At 41.0% G+C, this 16676-nt stretch overlaps 4 protein-coding genes across 6 annotated transcripts in view; all 4 read right to left on the bottom strand.

Annotated features, from left to right (window-relative positions):
• egln3 (egl-9 family hypoxia-inducible factor 3) overlaps nucleotides 1-2238 on the bottom strand; it is a 7953-nt gene extending 5715 nt beyond the window's left edge. The window contains exon 1 of one of the 2 annotated variants that reach the window (XM_067242910.1): nucleotides 1630-2238. In XM_067242910.1, coding sequence (XP_067099011.1) covers nucleotides 1630-2109 — 480 coding nt within the window. In that variant the 5' untranslated portion in view covers nucleotides 2110-2238. Of the gene's footprint in view, nucleotides 1-11; nucleotides 517-1629 lie in introns of those variants that run through there. The other variant, XM_067242911.1, reaches the window with a different exon arrangement.
• Nucleotides 2239-4378: 2140 nt separating this feature from the next.
• Nucleotides 4379-5703, bottom strand: sptssa (serine palmitoyltransferase, small subunit A). The gene is made up of 2 exons (XM_067243860.1): nucleotides 5525-5703; nucleotides 4379-5007 (listed from the first exon to the last, which is right to left on the bottom strand). The coding sequence occupies exons 1-2, from the start codon at nucleotides 5625-5627 to the stop codon at nucleotides 4904-4906; spliced, it is 207 nt and encodes a 68-aa protein (XP_067099961.1). The 5' UTR covers nucleotides 5628-5703; the 3' UTR covers nucleotides 4379-4903.
• Nucleotides 5704-5930: 227 nt separating this feature from the next.
• eapp (e2f-associated phosphoprotein) lies at nucleotides 5931-8274 on the bottom strand. Of its 2 annotated transcripts, none has more exons than XM_067242926.1 (6): nucleotides 8130-8274; nucleotides 7678-7859; nucleotides 7449-7550; nucleotides 7193-7307; nucleotides 6864-6992; nucleotides 5931-6713 (listed from the first exon to the last, which is right to left on the bottom strand). In XM_067242926.1, the coding sequence occupies exons 1-6, from the start codon at nucleotides 8207-8209 to the stop codon at nucleotides 6407-6409; spliced, it is 915 nt and encodes a 304-aa protein (XP_067099027.1). In that variant the 5' UTR covers nucleotides 8210-8274; the 3' UTR covers nucleotides 5931-6406. The 2 variants fall into 2 exon arrangements, with proteins under 2 accessions (XP_067099027.1, XP_067099028.1); XM_067242927.1 differs by having other exon boundaries at nucleotides 6268-6713; nucleotides 7449-7547; nucleotides 8130-8254.
• A 759-nt stretch (nucleotides 8275-9033) lies between these two features.
• Nucleotides 9034-15861, bottom strand: snx6 (sorting nexin 6). The gene is made up of 14 exons (XM_067242871.1): nucleotides 15829-15861; nucleotides 15645-15695; nucleotides 14799-14903; nucleotides 14164-14274; nucleotides 13601-13722; nucleotides 13047-13170; nucleotides 12692-12787; nucleotides 12373-12478; nucleotides 11234-11309; nucleotides 11103-11142; nucleotides 10776-10862; nucleotides 10149-10308; nucleotides 9920-10005; nucleotides 9034-9628 (listed from the first exon to the last, which is right to left on the bottom strand). Exons 1-14 carry the CDS (start codon nucleotides 15832-15834, stop codon nucleotides 9575-9577), a joined length of 1224 nt encoding a protein of 407 aa, XP_067098972.1. The 5' UTR covers nucleotides 15835-15861; the 3' UTR covers nucleotides 9034-9574.
• Between the last annotated feature and the right edge of the window lie 815 nt (nucleotides 15862-16676).

The following is a 16676-nucleotide window of genomic DNA, read 5'->3' on the forward strand; positions in this document are numbered from 1 at the left end:
TTTCATCTTACCTTCGAACGCTCCCGAATTATGCTTTTCCCAAGTCGCCCGATGCACAGAGAAATTAATTTATCGATCAGTGTCAATAAAAAATGTATAGCCTCGCAGCCCCTCTCAAGTCCGCTGACCCAAGATATTTTATCACTCCTAATGTTTCTTCTGGAGATGCCAGAACTTCGGCCGGCTAATTGTCCATCGTGCAGCAATCCAGAGTGGTGCATTTCTTTCACTTGATGTAACACAAAATCTCCAACCATTTCTCCAAGAAAGTTGTCAACATAAAAGAATCCCTGGTCCAGCAGTGACGGAACTATCTGGTCCAGGGCTAACCGCTCCAGTTCTGTGTCCATAATGTGTTGAAGAAGGGGCATTGTCAGGCTGTAACCGTAACCTTCTCGCTAGTTTAAAATTCAGATATTATAATTTTGTCTAACGACAGCTTTGAACAACGTTTCCAAAAAAGCAGACTATAACAGACTGATACTTTGGCCTGAGAGGATTATAGGACCATTTTCCTCCTAGAAACTGTCAACGTTTGTCAACCACAGGGTATGAGCGCGCCACACCTGTACGAATGGAACGTGCGTGATGTGACCTTATAGGGGCGGAGTGTGTAGAACTTCCATTCATTCAAGTAGCCCTACAATTTATTAATGCATTTAAACAAAGGTATTTCGATAATACAAACACGGGTTAAAACATATAATAGTTTTACATTCAAATGTAGACTCGCATATAAAACGCAAAGTATAGGCCTAAACTTAATATCAATAATTCTATTTTAGCCAGACCACCTAACTTTCTTTTCGTTTAATATCCAATTCCATATACATGTAGGTCAATAGGTGTGATTTGCAAAGAAGGAAAAATCGGTGAGTGCTAGGCGTTTCCTCCGCCATTGAGGATTTCACAAGCCGCATGTAGCCCTCGCTCGCAGCCGCACCGCACGTACTCCCCGGCCCGAAGTAACACTGTCATGGCAACGTGCCACCGAGAACCCCAACGTTCCCATTAGAAAACGAATGCTTGCCTAATAAGTAGACAGATTATTATCGTCAAAGTATTATTCATATCATCATCAGAAGAAGGAACAAGGAATATAAGAAAGAACAAGAAAATGACGAAAAGCCTAGCCTATAAAGATCGTAATAATATTAACAATAGGCCTAAGCCTAATAATAATAATGACAGCTCATTAAAATAGTTAGGCTACGACATAAATATGACTGAAATTATAGCCTAATGATTCCAATAACAGTAAGATAAACTTGATAGCCCACATCTATAAAAATAAAACATAGCCTATTTGTCCAAATAGTTAGGCTATTGATAGCCTAATCATTAAAACATACATAGGCTTTTTTTCATACCGTTATTTTGTGTAGGCCTATGCCATTTCGACCTAGATTTACCTGATAATATGAACTGTAGCTGACAATAATATAGACAATATGTCAATATTTTCTACTTATAGGCCTATAGGGACTATTTGAATTGGTAAAAATCATTCACACATAGGCCTATGCCAACATTGCATAATGTTCTTTACAATGGGCAAAACGGTGGCCAACATAGGCTACATTTGAGAAATACAAATAAATGATAAGATTTAGCATATAGGGTACTTACCTTGTGTCTCCCTCGGATTTTGTACTGCCCCAGTTTGCCGTCAGCGTATGTGATAAGTCTGTCCATCCTTGTGAGTAGAAAGCCTATGTTTTCACAGCCTTTCTCATTCCCCTCTACCCATGCAATTGTATCACCTCGAATGTTCTTGCTTTGCCCAAAATGTCCACATGCCAACTCTCCGTTTTTCATTTTGCCACCCTGGTGGATATGTTTTACTTCTTGGAGAACTCGATCTCCAATTTTATTCCCGAGAAAATTATCCACGGTGCAAAGACCGTAAGAGTTCATAGAGGGGACAATATACTGTAATACTAATTTATGAGGGTTCAGGCGCTTGTGTTCATTCGACTTGTGCCTGTTACTGCGGGGTCTTCCGGGAGCGCAGGGCACGACCCTGCTCCTGTTGTCTTCATCAAAAGTGGTTTCACCTTTGGATGATATTCCTTCCAAACAACTGTTTTCGCCCTGACATTGGTTCATTTTGAGAATTTCGCAAAGTTGTATTTTCTCAGTATCTTTTTAGGGGTTTAGGGGTTTCCTCGTAATGTACGCTTAAAAACACATGCACCGTCTCAGAAAGCACAGTTCGAAGGAGGTTTTCACGTGTGTAACTTTACTGTGCCATGTTGCAGTTTTATTACGGGAGAGCCGCGTGCACTGTACACGGGAATGCGCTTTCTGCGCAGACTGCCAAAGATTCGCAAGCTGAGAGAAACAGCAATTTAACTTTGATTTGCCCTGTGAAACAGATCGTCTCTAACATCCAGAGACAAATAAATAAAGTAATCTTAAAACGGAATCTGTGTTTTTCAACCCTTAAAGAATGTTAAAACTAAACATGCCGAACATTATCAAACGCAATTAGGCACCACAATCTGTGTATCCATCATCAATAATACTATGTAAGTAGCCTACTACAAAATAGCCTATAACGGCAGTATCGGTCAAGACCCATAGTTTCTGTTGGATACGTCATCATCCATTGTAATAAATGAATTACAATTACAAGCTCCAAAATGTCTGGTATCTGGAGGCAGAAAAGCCAGATAAGACTGACATAAAATTTAATCAGATCCTGCAGCAGCGTGTCAGTATATAATATATCCTTCCACAGAAATACATTTCAGAGAACTCCCTTATGCATACCTGACTAAACACAGTACTGTGCAAAAAGAAACCTTTTAATGACACAGTGTTCCCAAAGGACTGTTGGCAGTGCCAGTCCTACAAGACAGTGTTGGTTTGTCCAGGTGTTGGTGCTGTTGTGCTGACAGGTGATGCAGTGTCACTTCCCTTTTGGCTTCTGACCCAGTGTCACAACCTTACTCTGAATGTAATATTGTTTACATGAAAAAGGTTTCAAGCCATGGGTGTATCCAGGGGCACCACTAGAATATTGGTCCCCATGAAGAGATTGGGCCCACTGGGCTAGTCACCCCACACACACACACACACACACACACACACACACACACACACACACACACACACTCACACACACACACACACACACACACACTTCAATGCCCCTAAGTGTGTCCTGCCTAGCCAGGGAAACAGGTGTGTGCAAAGTGATCTGGTGAGGTCAGGCTAGTCCTGGCTCATATAATGGTGAACATGACATTTTCCTCCATGATGGTCCAAGTTTGTTGTGCAGGAAGTTGCAGAAGAGATATGTACAGACCTGGATTTTGTCCTGGTACCCTAGTTTGGTGCATCCCCTCCAGAACAGTGTATGTGCATCCTCCATAAGCTTTGTTTACTAAGAAGATTTATACTATACATCTACGGGAAATGTGTTCTTTAAAATCCATACAATTATTCTTGTAAAAAAAAAAATAATCTTAACCACCAGCAAACAGCCACAAACTGCTTAAATGTGTCTGTTTCTGAAGGGGAAACTGGCAGATAGTCAGGCAGCTTATTCTAATTACATTGCTTGCTGAGCATTCTATTTGCACTGTTTTGGCCTGCAGTCCAAACTCCAGGCAACAGCTTTGTGTGTACGTGAGATAATCCTCATCCACAGGTTTAAAAAGTAACCAGCTGCTATTTTAATTTTGAGGCGGTGCCAGCATGATGAGTATGAATATGTTAAGGGCTGAGGGAACATATGGTTCAATGTCATTGGCTCATGTCAAGCCAAGCCCGCCCTCTCTTTTTTGCCAGACAATTTTGTGGCAAACTCAAGTGTCCCACCAATGTAGAAGGGTATTCTATACGTCAACCCATAATTCATGACAATTCACATATGACCTTATGTCTCGATCTGGGCCTGTGAGAAGAGAATACGTAATGGCCTAACGCGATATTTGCTATTATATCAAGGGTGGCAGGGTAACAATGCATGCGTTATAGTATGAACTACTACCAGTATTTCCCCTACCATTATATTAATATATATATATAGCGCCAGATCACAAAATAAGTCATTTAAGGTTACCTTTCCTATACAACAGGTCTATAGCTTGTTCTTTTATTAAACAAACTAAATGGCCTTATGTTATTTATCTTATTTACACGACGGCATGTCATTTCTGTCTCTACATGGTCACCGCCCCCCGCCCCACCCCGCCCGGACCTAGGGCAAACACTGACTACCGTTTTCTCTTCTACATTAACATCCAACACGAGCAACACTATCACTAGCAAAAGTGAAGCAAGTTTAAGAGCATGAAATCACAAGAAAATTGTTTAATCAAACATTCATCCCATTAAACACCATCAGAAGGAGAAAATAAATGTTGGAGACAATCATTTCAAAAAATTATGTTGCATATTTTTGGTCAATCATAGCTGACATTACAGTGTATCTAAGGATAAATTATAACTGCTCATTTTAGAGGTGCTCCCACAACACAGTCATCCAGTCTGAGATGGTCGCTTGGTTGTGAAACTAATTGAGTAGTTGTTGTAACTGAATATATCTACGACAAAACTTTACAGATATAGTATATAGGCCATTTATAAAATAAAAAAGTTATACATTTCACAAGATGTGCAAATAGGAACCAACCCGTCACATTGTTTACCATGCATTAAGACAATAATGGTTTTAATGTCCTATAAGATCAGATGTTCCATCTCTCCAATAGAAACCCTTCTCTTCCACTTGTTCTAGAACACTGTTTATGTTTCCTTTGTGACGACAGATAAAATCCAAGGGAATGTGTTGGTCCACTTGTCCTTTATGCCACAGATGAATGAAAAGAGTTGGACAGACAGACAGCCATGGGATGGTAAGCTCTAGATCAGGGCACTGAGTGGACATCTGTCATTCGATCATTTTAAAGTAGTGCAGGATAGCCATGATGTGCTGGGGCATGAACACATAGCCAGTGTAGACAGCCATGCCTGCAACGGAGATCAGCAGCGAATCTAACCAATAGTTAAGAAAACATTGTTGCGGAAATTCCCGTAAATTGGGTTCGTGACGGCCCCAATGGGACAGTTCTCCTCACCCAGGTTCATATGTTAAGTGCATGTGCCATGTGGGGAATTTAGGTGAAATGCATTGGTTCTGTTACGTCAGTCACCTGCTGGTCGAAACTCATCTAGAGATAAAGATGTTATTGGTTGGCACTCCTCCTTAGGGAAGAGGCCACAAATTGAGTATTGCTACCCTGCCAGCAAGTTATGAACCTAAAGTTAGTAAATCACACTAGCCGTAAGCCACCTATCCCCTTGACTTGCAAATCGATCAACCGCCTAATTAACATGAATATAGTTGGAAAACTGATCTGCCGCTAGGGACTCGGCTCTTCCATGACAAACTATGTATCGTCACAGATATGGCTACGTACATGAAACCAGTAGTACATGCTAACTTGCTAGCCAGCCTAATGTGGAGTAAGAACTGACTTGACTGGGACCCGTTTTCGAGCAAAAAGGATACTGAAGATCGTCCTCTCCCATGGCTCCAGCATATATAAAGCCGTGACAAGAATATACTGATAGTATAACCAAGATAGTTGCTTCCAGACGTCCCCCAACGTCATGTTTTCAATTTAATTTTTTTCTTTCGCCTTTCAAAACTGTGGACCATTTCCTGGTGGCGACGATGACGGTACATCACAAGGGTTTTATCAAACCAATCACGACTTAAGCTAAACGGTGCATTCGCTTCCTGCCTAAAGAGAGACGTACTTCCCGTTTGGACAGTTTATCAAAATAAAGGTCTTCTTTGCATGAAACTACTTTGAGATAAATCATACAACTTGTAAAGTCTACCTTACATAAAATTGATTTTTCCTTTTTCTACAATTACAATGTTCAAATTATTATTATTTTTTTTTTTTATTCAAACCCAATCAAACAATGACACTTGTTTGCAGAAACACTGGTAATGATTGTAATTACAAAATCTGAAATGTTAATATGTACAAAATGGCCTGATATTTCAGGCAAATACACTTCAGAAAATGTAGTTATTAAAACAGTATGTCCAAAAAAGGCACTTAGGCCAAACTAAATTAAACTAATGTAAGAAAATGTTATAAAAATCAAAAAGGAAAACCCAGTCTGCTGACAACCTCCTGCCCCCACTCCACCAAGTGTATACATGCTATCTGTACAGGCCTGTCTACCATCAACATTGTAACCAATGCCATTCCAGCCAACATAATTTCAGAATGTGAGCCCAAACATCTACCACAGACCAAGGAGGGATTCATCTAAGGTCTCAGGGCAATACTTTTCTAGGTTTAGGCAGGCAGACAGGGTTGATAGGATCCTACGAGGCAAAGCAACAAAGTCTTATAAGAACACCGGGTCCTCTTTAGCAGTGGCTGGCCAGGATGTTGAAGAAGTGATAGACCTCGTCTTTATCAAACACAGCCACTTCTGTAGAACACTCTGTACACTGGACCGGGTGGTACGCCTCCTCTCCATCCATCCCTCTGGGGCCTAGGCCCAACTGGGCTTCTGTTGGTGGTGGTGGTGCTACTTCTTCCTGTTGTCCTCTCCTCCTCTTCCTGTTCTTCCGCTTCCTCTCATTTTGCGTTTTGTACCTCAGCACCTCCTCTTTGTTCACAGAGCAGTTCATGACAAACATGGCCCTGTACTGCGTTCTGTATTTATCGTGTCTGTGGACAAAAACACAACAGCACAAACACGTCAACAGAAATTATTTTGACAATCGATATCTATACATGCGCAAGACAACCCCTACAGTTGTATCGTAATACTTTGGTCTTATTCAGGAGTAGACGGTATTAGGAGATGGAGGATATTACCTCTGACAGTCCAAACAGAGAGTGGTCATGCAAGCAGGGCAGTTAAGGACAGCATCACTGCTGGGGAGAGCACTGGACTTCTGACCTCTGGGGCCAATCGCTCGCTGCCGTCTTCTGTCACTGCCATACCTAGTTACAAAGGTAAACACACATCAATTAACCAACACTCAACTTTCTTCAACGTTTTTTTCCCAGGAAAGACTACAATGAGCGTGTAAACACAAGACAAAAGCATGGGCATTCATCCCATTGCCTCTCCGATCATAACAATTGGGCTTCCATCTATTGAACATGTTGGTAAATTGGGAGCGAGAAGAATTGATGTTTACCCCCTCCTTTTGGCATCCACCCAAGCCTGGTCTCGGTCATCCTCGTCTGGGTCATAAAGTAGCTCGTCATTGGTGGGGATGGCACGCTGCTTCCGCCTCCGACCTGTGGAGCTGCCTGTGGGGAGAAAACAGATTGTAAGCCTGTCTAAACACTCACATATGCAGATTTTCCGGGAACATATTTCCCTCATGCAGATTAAGTATGTCCCTAGAGTTTAGACTTATGTGGGTTATGAATGTTAGTACCAACTCTTACTTGGAGCCTCCTCCTCCTCAGAATCTGAATCAAAGTAGATCTGGTCGTACACCGCAGGCAACACTGGAGTGGTAGTATTGTCGTTGGTCCCTGAACTGTCTGCTGTTGAACAAACAGGCACACATTATTAAAACAACTACACGTTTCACTTCTAGAGATGTAACAATAAAAACAAAAAAACTTTTAAGATCAAACAGCGGTTTCAAGCTACTGCTCCAATCATACACACCTGATGCTGCAGGTGCCCAGGTGCCTTCCATAGACTTGATAGTGGAGCTGAGCTCGGCCTCCATCTCCTTTTCAAACTCATCCCCGCTGGAAGACTCGCTTTCTCCCGTTAGGTACTCCCTGATCAGCTTCCTCTTTTGGTCCGCTGTCCCGTTCAGAAGCACGTCCAACTCATCCTCCGAACTGCAAGTGAAGCACAAGTTGTCAGAGGCTAATAAGCACGCAACGTTAGCTAGGGAGGCTATAAAACAATGTTTAAGTAGGTAGCTAGCCATGACGAATGAGACAGAAAATCTAACTGTAAATTATATAACAGTCCATACGACTACAAACTTGTCTATCACAGTACTATGAGACTGATCATGCTTGTTTACATGTAAGCCTACTTGGTTCGCTAGCCAGCCAACGATGTGGTATCAGCACCAAATATAGAATATAAATAGCAATTACTACCTGTCCTCGGCTCTCTCCTCGTCACTTGGTTCCTCTATTTCATAGGAATCATATTCCTGTGGTTTGTTTAAACTATTCATTTCTATAACGCCAAAAACGAACGTTTGTTAAATTTAGCGTTTGGAATATACAGACTGCAATGTGCGCACACCTGGAAGTTGTTGTAGTTTTACAAAGTGCTTCCGGCGAAGGATTTTCACAATAAGTGTTGGTGGGATGGTGGTAGCGTGAGTGGTTGGGATTCAAATAGTCTTACACTCAACCCCAGTGGACTCACAGAAAATTATGCACGTTAGTATTTTTTGTTGAAAAATGGCCATCATCTTTTTTATTCAACCTTAGTATGAACAATAGTTACTTTACGGATCATGGTTTGACTGCTTCCATCACTAAAGCCCAGGCTCATTCTATTATGGTCACAGAGATGGCAAGATGCTGGAAGGTGATACATTAAACTAGGGTACATCTAGTCAGACAACAAATATCCTTTGATCAAGCTATTTACATAAAATGAAATGTGTTGGTGACTGATGGTAAACAGTTTCATATGCTATTCATTTCAGAATAATCTTTATTATCGTTATTTCATTATCATTACCATTTATTTCAGCATTTCTCCATCTTAATAAATGGAAGCTTTGGTCACAGAGTGAAAAAAACATTCATATACAGTGCACTTAAAATAAAAAATGGGGGGGATATAACATGTATCCATGAATGTGTTTTCTTTACAATACTTGATTGGATTCATCTACATTAAGGCAAACATACTGAAGAATTATTTGTCTGGAATGAAAAAAGAACAGAATATGTATGAAATCAACAAGAGAAAAGTGTTAGTCATTTGATTAGGATGTTCATTAGCAGTACATCAAAAACTAATACATGTACAAGGCTTGTTTTTAGTGACAATACACTTTAATAATTGTAACAATCAGCTCAATTTCAGCAAAGTAACTGAGCAGCATCACAGGAAAAAAAAGGTTTACTGACACCAACAGCCTTCAACAATAAGCAACTGAAAAATTATAACAATGATAACAAATCTGACAAAGTCATGACACAGACAGATGATATAGGGCTGGGGTAACGACGCTACCCCTCATGGACATCCATGTTTGGTAGTTAAACAATTAAAAAATGTAATAGACGTGAGCAGATGACTTTCTAGGTTCTTGTGCTGTGTGGACGTAGCCGTCCTCCCGTGTCACACAGTGGCTTTCTCTGTTAAAGTGGGGGTGGTGGAGGCAGAAGAAGAAGACAGGGGAGGACAGAAGAGGGGAGGAGAATAGAGGATGGTGTCTCCCTGGTAGTGATGAGGACTACAGACATCCTTGAAAACAAACTGACCCCTAAAATCGGATCTGCCTGCTCTGCTGCCTTCCCAGAGAAGACCAGACACAAGCGGAGAAAGCCCTGTACAGTTGAACCTCCAGTCTGGAGACTTAGGTGTCGCCTTTTAACACCCCCAGACAGCTTTGCAACAACTGTAGATTACCCTGCAGAGGAAGAAGTAGAGAGTGAGAATCAAAGGTAAAAAAATAAAATACAATAAAGACTATGAATAAGACATGTAGATAAAGCACTTCTAGGCCTCAGGGATGGAATGTTACATTATTTGTATGTATATGTGTTCTCTAGCCTCTAGATCTCATTATACAACCCCCGTTACCTTGTACATTTGTTAACTTTCATTTAAAAAGCTGAAAAGGATCTGAAAAGATCTGAAAAACCCATTAGCACTGCACCCAGGAAGGGGAAGCAACAGTTTACTTTAACAGGAAATTAACCTTTGCATGTTTGAGTTCCAGCTCAGCCAGTTCCACCAGGTTCTTTCTAAAGGCAGCTACTCGTCTCGTCTTGAAGTCTATGAGCTCTGAGAACAAAACAAACAGAGCATTTAGACAGGAAACACACTGTCATTATCATGGTGGAGTGCACCTTATGGACTTATGGAGCAAGAACAGTAAACCTCAAAACCTTAATCAAGACCATTGAGGGTTGAAAACTGAAGAGTACCTTGCTTTGCCGACTCTGATATCTTCTCAAACTTCTGGCAACAGACCTGTTGACTGGTCTCAGCCTGCAGAACCTCCTTGTTTTTAGCTCTGGCTTTGTCCAGGGCCTTGTTAGCGTTCTCATAGTCCACCAGCGCTCGTCCTCGTCTATACAATAGGTCCTATAGCAAACAGACAACAAAGCAAAATTGGTCAGATCTCTTTGCATGTGCAATCCATACTATGCATACTGTGTTGTGGAATCATTACCCCCCCTCCAAAAAATAAAATAAATAATAATATGGTATTTGTTTATGTAAACATAGCAAACAGTATAATATATTGCAGCTTGTTTTTCTAGGTATGTTCTCATTGCCTTTCAACAGCAAGACCATGTCTAATGTGTGTAAAGGTACAGTCCGCCATACAACAAAGTTACCAATGCTTCGGTTTATAAAACCTTCTAACCAGAAAAATGCACTGATGGATTAGCAAGCCCAACAAGCAGGGGAGGGGGCATAGCTCAGTTATGAAAGCACATTACACATAACAGAGCCTAATTTGATCTCATGTCACACACACCTCAGAGCCCAATTTGAACCCAAAACAGACCTTAGCAAGGTGAAACTACGGTTCTGTAGCTAGGTACCTTAGCGGCTTGAGACTCCCGGAGGTAGTACTTCAGTAAGTCTGCCAGTTTTAGGTCCTCATCTGCAGCCACCCGAGCCTCGATTTTCTACAGATGAAAGAAAATCACACTTTAGGCAATATTAAAGCAGAACATCATAGGTCTGACTTTGAATCTTTCAAAACCTGATGCAACATCTTGTACAGAATTTCAAAGATAACCAACTGGGAACTTGACATTTCTGATTATCTTGCATCATCAAAGCCTGATATGGTTATTGAATTTTAAGTACATCCTTCCCTGAATGATATAAAACTGCATAACTAAACTGTCTCATTCATTACTTACCCTAGTTTTCTCAAAAAGCTCAGATACTTTCAGGAAGAATCTGGAAAACAGCAGGTCACATTTTGAATAGCTAGTAATAACCACCAGTAAACGGCGCATGAGAAACATCAATGTGTCGGCTGGTTTCATACTTGCACACATCTGTGGAGTCCTGGGTTCCTAGAGTGTACAGTGTGGAGGCAATTCTATTGATATCATCTGCAGCATCTAAAATAGAATACACACAAGCACACCTTGTAGCTCCTGTTAGGTATGAACTTGAGCTACATAGAGCTCTGAAGACACACATATGGACACACGAACACACAAAGCACTAACATAGTTCCATATTTGACCAGTGCACCAATACATTCAATAAACTTGAAGAATTATCAGCGACAAAGGATTTTGCTGGACGTTGTCACTATTATTTAAGGAAGTATCATGTTTTAATGTTGTGGAAAGTGCTAATTATCCATCAGTAAGAGACATTAACTCCAACCAGGAGCAAAAGACAGGACGTAGCAGCACTGGACCCCAGGGAATGACGGGCGGCTGGACAGATGTCTCGATTGTGATGGACATCAGCACAAACTATATCCTTGATCTGCTACAAGTAGTCTACTTGAGCAATGGTCTTAAGGAGTTAAGATGACAAGAGTGAGTCTTCGACACTAGGCCGTTTAACTAGTCTAACGACTTATCTAATTGGACAGTGTGTGCTTTGAGTGGATGCTTGGAGTATATACATAAACAGATGCCAAGATAAAAACTAAGTCGGCCGTCATTCCCAACAATTCAACTGACCAGACTAAAGTAATTATTCAACTCACCCATTTCCACATTTGTCAGCGAATTAATATGAAACAAAGAGTAGACGTAAAATACAACGCACAGCACAGGGACAAACAAGACAGCTGTGTTTCCACCAACATTAAAACATGATATCAGACCACGCCAGCCTGCAGGCCCATAGCTTGTTCAACACCTCATCAACACAACACTATGATCCCAATTGTATCTGAAAAAGCCATTTCTATGCTCAAATAATTATGAACAAATATCTGCCCCCTCTCATACCCCTATTACCCTACCCATTCTGTATCTTCATTAGATGAAGCCGATAGTCATTAGAGTTGTAGTTGGCAGGATGTTGACAGTCTGAGGGACGATCCAGATCCAAATCCACATCTCGGTACCTTCTGCTTAATGAAACCACCCCACTAACTGGGTCATAAGAGGCCTTACCTACCAGGACTCAGAAAAATACATGTGGGGTAGAGAGACTTACTTTTGTGAGACCTGATCATTCTATCAGATTTGGCGGAGGCATCTTTGACACGATTATGGTATTCTAAAAGGAATGTCTTCTCATGCTCAAAGAAATCATCTACATCCTGAAACCAAAAAGACAAACATGTTAATTCTTCACACTAAGGTTAACGTCATCAAACCCATTTTGGGGAGAGACAGAGAATACTACCAATAAAGAGCAATAAAAAAAACTTTGATTAGTCTGAACAAATAGGCTAAACATTGCATTTCCTATTTCAGACTCCCCCTTCAAAATCCACACGTTACAGATTGTTTACTTGCGCAGCGAGTCTAACCTTAACTCCTGCCACCAACACTCCATCTGCTGATTTCACCACGTTCTTGAAGAAGTCCTCAAGCTTCTCCTTTTTGTTCTTGCCTCGTACACTCAGCTGTGAGGGGAGAGGTCAGCCAAAGTGAACAAACTGACGACAGAATCATAACTGCAACATCGACAGCTGAACTTGAATCAACAGCTGCAATACCAAGTAAGGTAAAGCTGTATTCAAGTACATAAGTAAGGTATGACAGTATTCTTGTCAATTTTTCTTTAACAATAACAAATACACTATACTGAATTGAGTTGGTGATACAGAGCCACCCTTCCCCAGCTGGCTACATGTGATTTAGCAACCATTTATTGTCACTTACGTCCTGGTTGTACTCTAGAAAGACATGAAAGTTCAGGTCTTTCCTCAGGACAGGATGTGCAGCCACACGACACAGGAAGACTTCATGCATCGCCACTGTCTTCTTGAAGATGGCCAGGTACTCCCTGAAACACAGGCACACAGACCCATGCAGACACACACACAATAGTGTGTATAACCAATAGTGTTCTCCACACTACCAAAAACAACTAAACTGAATCCTCATTGTTTTGGAACTTGAGGACAAGTGGATGTCGGATAATATGGATGTGTATTGAATCAATATGAAGCTTCGGCCTGGATGTTTGTGTGTAACATGTTCATTATGTACAGCGTTACTGTATTTTGAACTGGGTTTCAGTGTGGAGCCCAGAGACAATAGACGTTTGTATTACATCGGCTAAAAGAGGGTATGTGGACCATAGCAGCAGTGTGGGAGTGTCACAATGCAAAACATTTAATTTTAATGTATGCACTTCTGTACTATGCAGGACATGAACACGCTGTCAAATATTCCTGTAAATTAAATCCATCAATCATCCGTCGGTTACTCACGCCTCTAGTTCCTGCTTCATCTTAGTAAACTCCTCCTTGGTCATGGAGCCCTCCCCCTCACCAAGCTTCTGGAGCTTCTCCCTGGAAGCGTCAAAGTCAGGCCTGGGGGGAGCTGGGGGAATCTGCGGGACAGAGGCAGACACCCTGGGTCGGTATTCTGGACGGATACAGGTCAAGTCTGTCTACATAGCAGCTCTGTTAGACCTACACAGACTGAGCAGAGGTCTATGAACAAAGCCAGTCCTCGGAACAGTATAATTTAGATCAACCTAATAAACTTAAAACCTGAGGAGGCACAGTACATAGTACTAACAATTTGGCATATTCAACCCGAATAATTTGAATGTTGCATTTTGCCATTTAGCCCTTCTACCTTGGCCCACATGTCGTAAAATGTAGCTTTTCTATGTAAACTCTTAGGAAGAAGGAAACATTTATATTTACAACGCAGCACACTTTTCCACGTTGCATAAAATGTAGCCATCATATTCCGTATTATATACAACGATGCCAGCATTTGACCTATTACTTACTATGTGTCAAACCTTTCTGTCATTACTTACTATGTAGCCAGCGTATTCCTCGTTCTCCACGAAGGAATCGTGCAGCCAGATGAACTCCTCATGCTGTCGAACCACAGAGAACTCATTCTGTTTGAAGTTAGGGAGGGTGCTCTAGTGGAGACAGACACAGGCTAGTTAGCCAAGGCTATTACAAAACCACAAGGCATATTAGAAAAGGACATTACAAAACCACAACAAAAGCTGTCAAGGACAAGCACTCTTCAAAATAACTGACCAATACCATACCAAAGTTATTGTAAAGACAAATTATGTGTTTACAGCCTTGTTCTATCGAACTTAAAGTGCATCACTGACTGCTTTTGCAAGTATAATTGTTTTTTGGACAGAAATGTATGACAGTTGTGAAATGACCAAGCAGCATGATAGTCATCCTCAGGTGACAATCCTAAGATAATTATTAACCCTCAACCTGTAACTGAGTTACCTACGAATGGTCATTGTCACCTAAATATGCAATTGTGATATATATTTTAACTTAAAACAAGCAGCAGATACACAAATGACAAAATACTGAGCTTTTTAAGTTTGGAATTGCAAAAATAAGCATATCCAACTCAATCATTTGTGTGAACTATCAGAGAACCTGAGGAAGTTATTTACATCGAAAGTCTTACCTTTGTGTGAACAGTGAACTTGACCTTGTCCCTTTCACTCAAAGCATCAGAAATGTCCACCTGAAGTGTGGCATCCGTTTGGAGATCCACATTTACTGCTCGAGGCTGAAAAAGATAGGATAGTATTCTGGTTCAAATTAACTCTTCGGATAACACAGTTATAGTTGGCAATTATAGACGAACCTTTTCATGTATTGGCTTGTGAGCGTGCGTGTGTATCTCAAATGAGTATGCAAGAGAAGCATGTGACAGCCTTAATCACTTCTTCAGCATCTATGAATGAGAACGGAGTAATCGAAAATGCTGGCCCACTAAGCTAAATGCAACGTAAATATATATATGCATGAATATAAATAGCTCCAAGTTATTGTCTGATTACACTGAATAGTTACCCAGAGAGATTACTTTTCACTTCCTTGACACACTGGTGGTCTGCTGACCTGCTGGCTAGCTAACAATTTGATAGCTAGCAAGAGAGCAATGACAGGTACTTGGCAATCCAGCAAATGCTTGTAGCTGGCGAAGGAATGCCTTTTATCTGATAAAGCAATAGGCTTGAATGCAAACCGTGTAGTACCAACCACTGACAAGAAGTCGCCGACTTGTTATTGACACAGATTGTATGGTCAACAACAAGGCTAAAGAGCTGTTAGAGCCCGTTAGCTAGCTAACTGACTAGCTAGCCATGTTATACATTTAGTCCACATTCGCCTGCCAAGAAGCTGTCATACTGTGCAATCTCGGATCCATGTATAAGGCATCATAGCGTAAAGACAGACGATATCGGCATGCACAATTTTTACGTTACGAAATAAGACGTTTTAAAAGAAAAGAAAAAAAACTTACTCCTCTGTCTTCCTCGGAGAGGAAATCGGGACCATCATCCAGCCCTTCTTGCTAGGTAAATAAAAGCAAATGGGGAGGACAGCATGCATCACACTGTTTAACGTGCAATCAATAATTTACTAATGATAGTGCCACAACATTTATTTATTTTTAAATAGTAAGAAAGGTAGTGGCTAACACCTACCATCATGGCTGCTGCGGGTGGAGTAGCTACGGATCCAGGGCAGTCGTGTGACGTGACGGAGACGGCGGCGAAGGCTGAGGGTGGAGCTTGACAGACAAAGCTGCAGATTGAGTCACATCAGAGTTGAATCTGTATATTCATATAATTAATACAAATTATTTATACTAATTATTTTCATGTGTAAATATATTTAAAGTCACTGAATCATTAATACCCATGACGCACAGACCATTATTTCAGTCCTTACAAACTGAATTGTAAGTCACCACAAATCTCTCCCCCTCCCAGCTTGCCACTTCAATTTAAAAACACAAAACATGAAACCCAATAAATGTATAGAAATCAGATTCTTGTGATGGAGAGGAGAAATAACTCGTTGGCATTACATACACAAACCACTTGAGGGCAACAAGGGCAAACATATCTACAGGACCTGATTCAACCGTAGGCTACTCACATAGTTCCTACTCTCAGTGAGGATGCGTTGGTAGCTGTGCTGTAGCGCACATAATACAGTGCCGAAACCACTGTGACCAGAGCAGATTTGACATTATTTACTGGCCTAGAAGGTTACGGTTAGATAAACACGATTCTATCTCACACACATACAGTATTTGATCTCACACACATACAGTATTTGATTCAGGACTGAGTGGTAACTCTATCACTGTGTCAGGCTGTGTTCCATTTCAGATCATCAATTGAGAAATATGTTTTGACAAACATGTTGCAAGATTGTCACACAAGAAACAGCTCAGCTGCTTCGAAACATTTAGGGGCCCAAAACAGATTCTACTTCTCAAGTTCTCAATGTCGAGAAATTGAAACAGATCCTGATAGTTGACTAA

This window comes from Osmerus mordax, chromosome 9 (assembly GCF_038355195.1).
Source record: "Osmerus mordax isolate fOsmMor3 chromosome 9, fOsmMor3.pri, whole genome shotgun sequence".
In the NCBI taxonomy this organism is placed as follows: Eukaryota; Metazoa; Chordata; class Actinopteri; order Osmeriformes; family Osmeridae; genus Osmerus; species Osmerus mordax.

What these genes read in the sequence shown, in the direction of transcription:
- sptssa (XM_067243860.1), bottom strand. Translation starts at nt 5,627, where the DNA reads ATGACGTTGGGGGACGTCTGGAAGCAACTATCTTGGTTATACTATCAG. An exon ending in ATGGGAGAGGACGATCTTCA is followed by an intron (nt 5,008 to 5,524) that starts GTATCCTTTTTG and finishes ACTATTGGTTAG; the next exon opens with ATTCGCTGCTGATCTCCGTT.
- eapp (XM_067242926.1), bottom strand. Translation starts at nt 8,209, where the DNA reads ATGAATAGTTTAAACAAACCACAGGAATATGATTCCTATGAAATAGAG. An exon ending in GAGGAGAGAGCCGAGGACAG is followed by an intron (nt 7,860 to 8,129) that starts GTAGTAATTGCT and finishes CTTCACTTGCAG; the next exon opens with TTCGGAGGATGAGTTGGACG. An exon ending in CTCTGTTTGGACTGTCAGAG is followed by an intron (nt 6,714 to 6,863) that starts GTAATATCCTCC and finishes TTTTGTCCACAG; the next exon opens with ACACGATAAATACAGAACGC.
- snx6 (XM_067242871.1), bottom strand. An exon ending in TCTCCGAGGAAGACAGAGGA is followed by an intron (nt 14,904 to 15,644) that starts GTAAGTTTTTTT and finishes TATCTTTTTCAG; the next exon opens with CCTCGAGCAGTAAATGTGGA. An exon ending in AGTTCACTGTTCACACAAAG is followed by an intron (nt 14,275 to 14,798) that starts GTAAGACTTTCG and finishes TGTCTCCACTAG; the next exon opens with AGCACCCTCCCTAACTTCAA.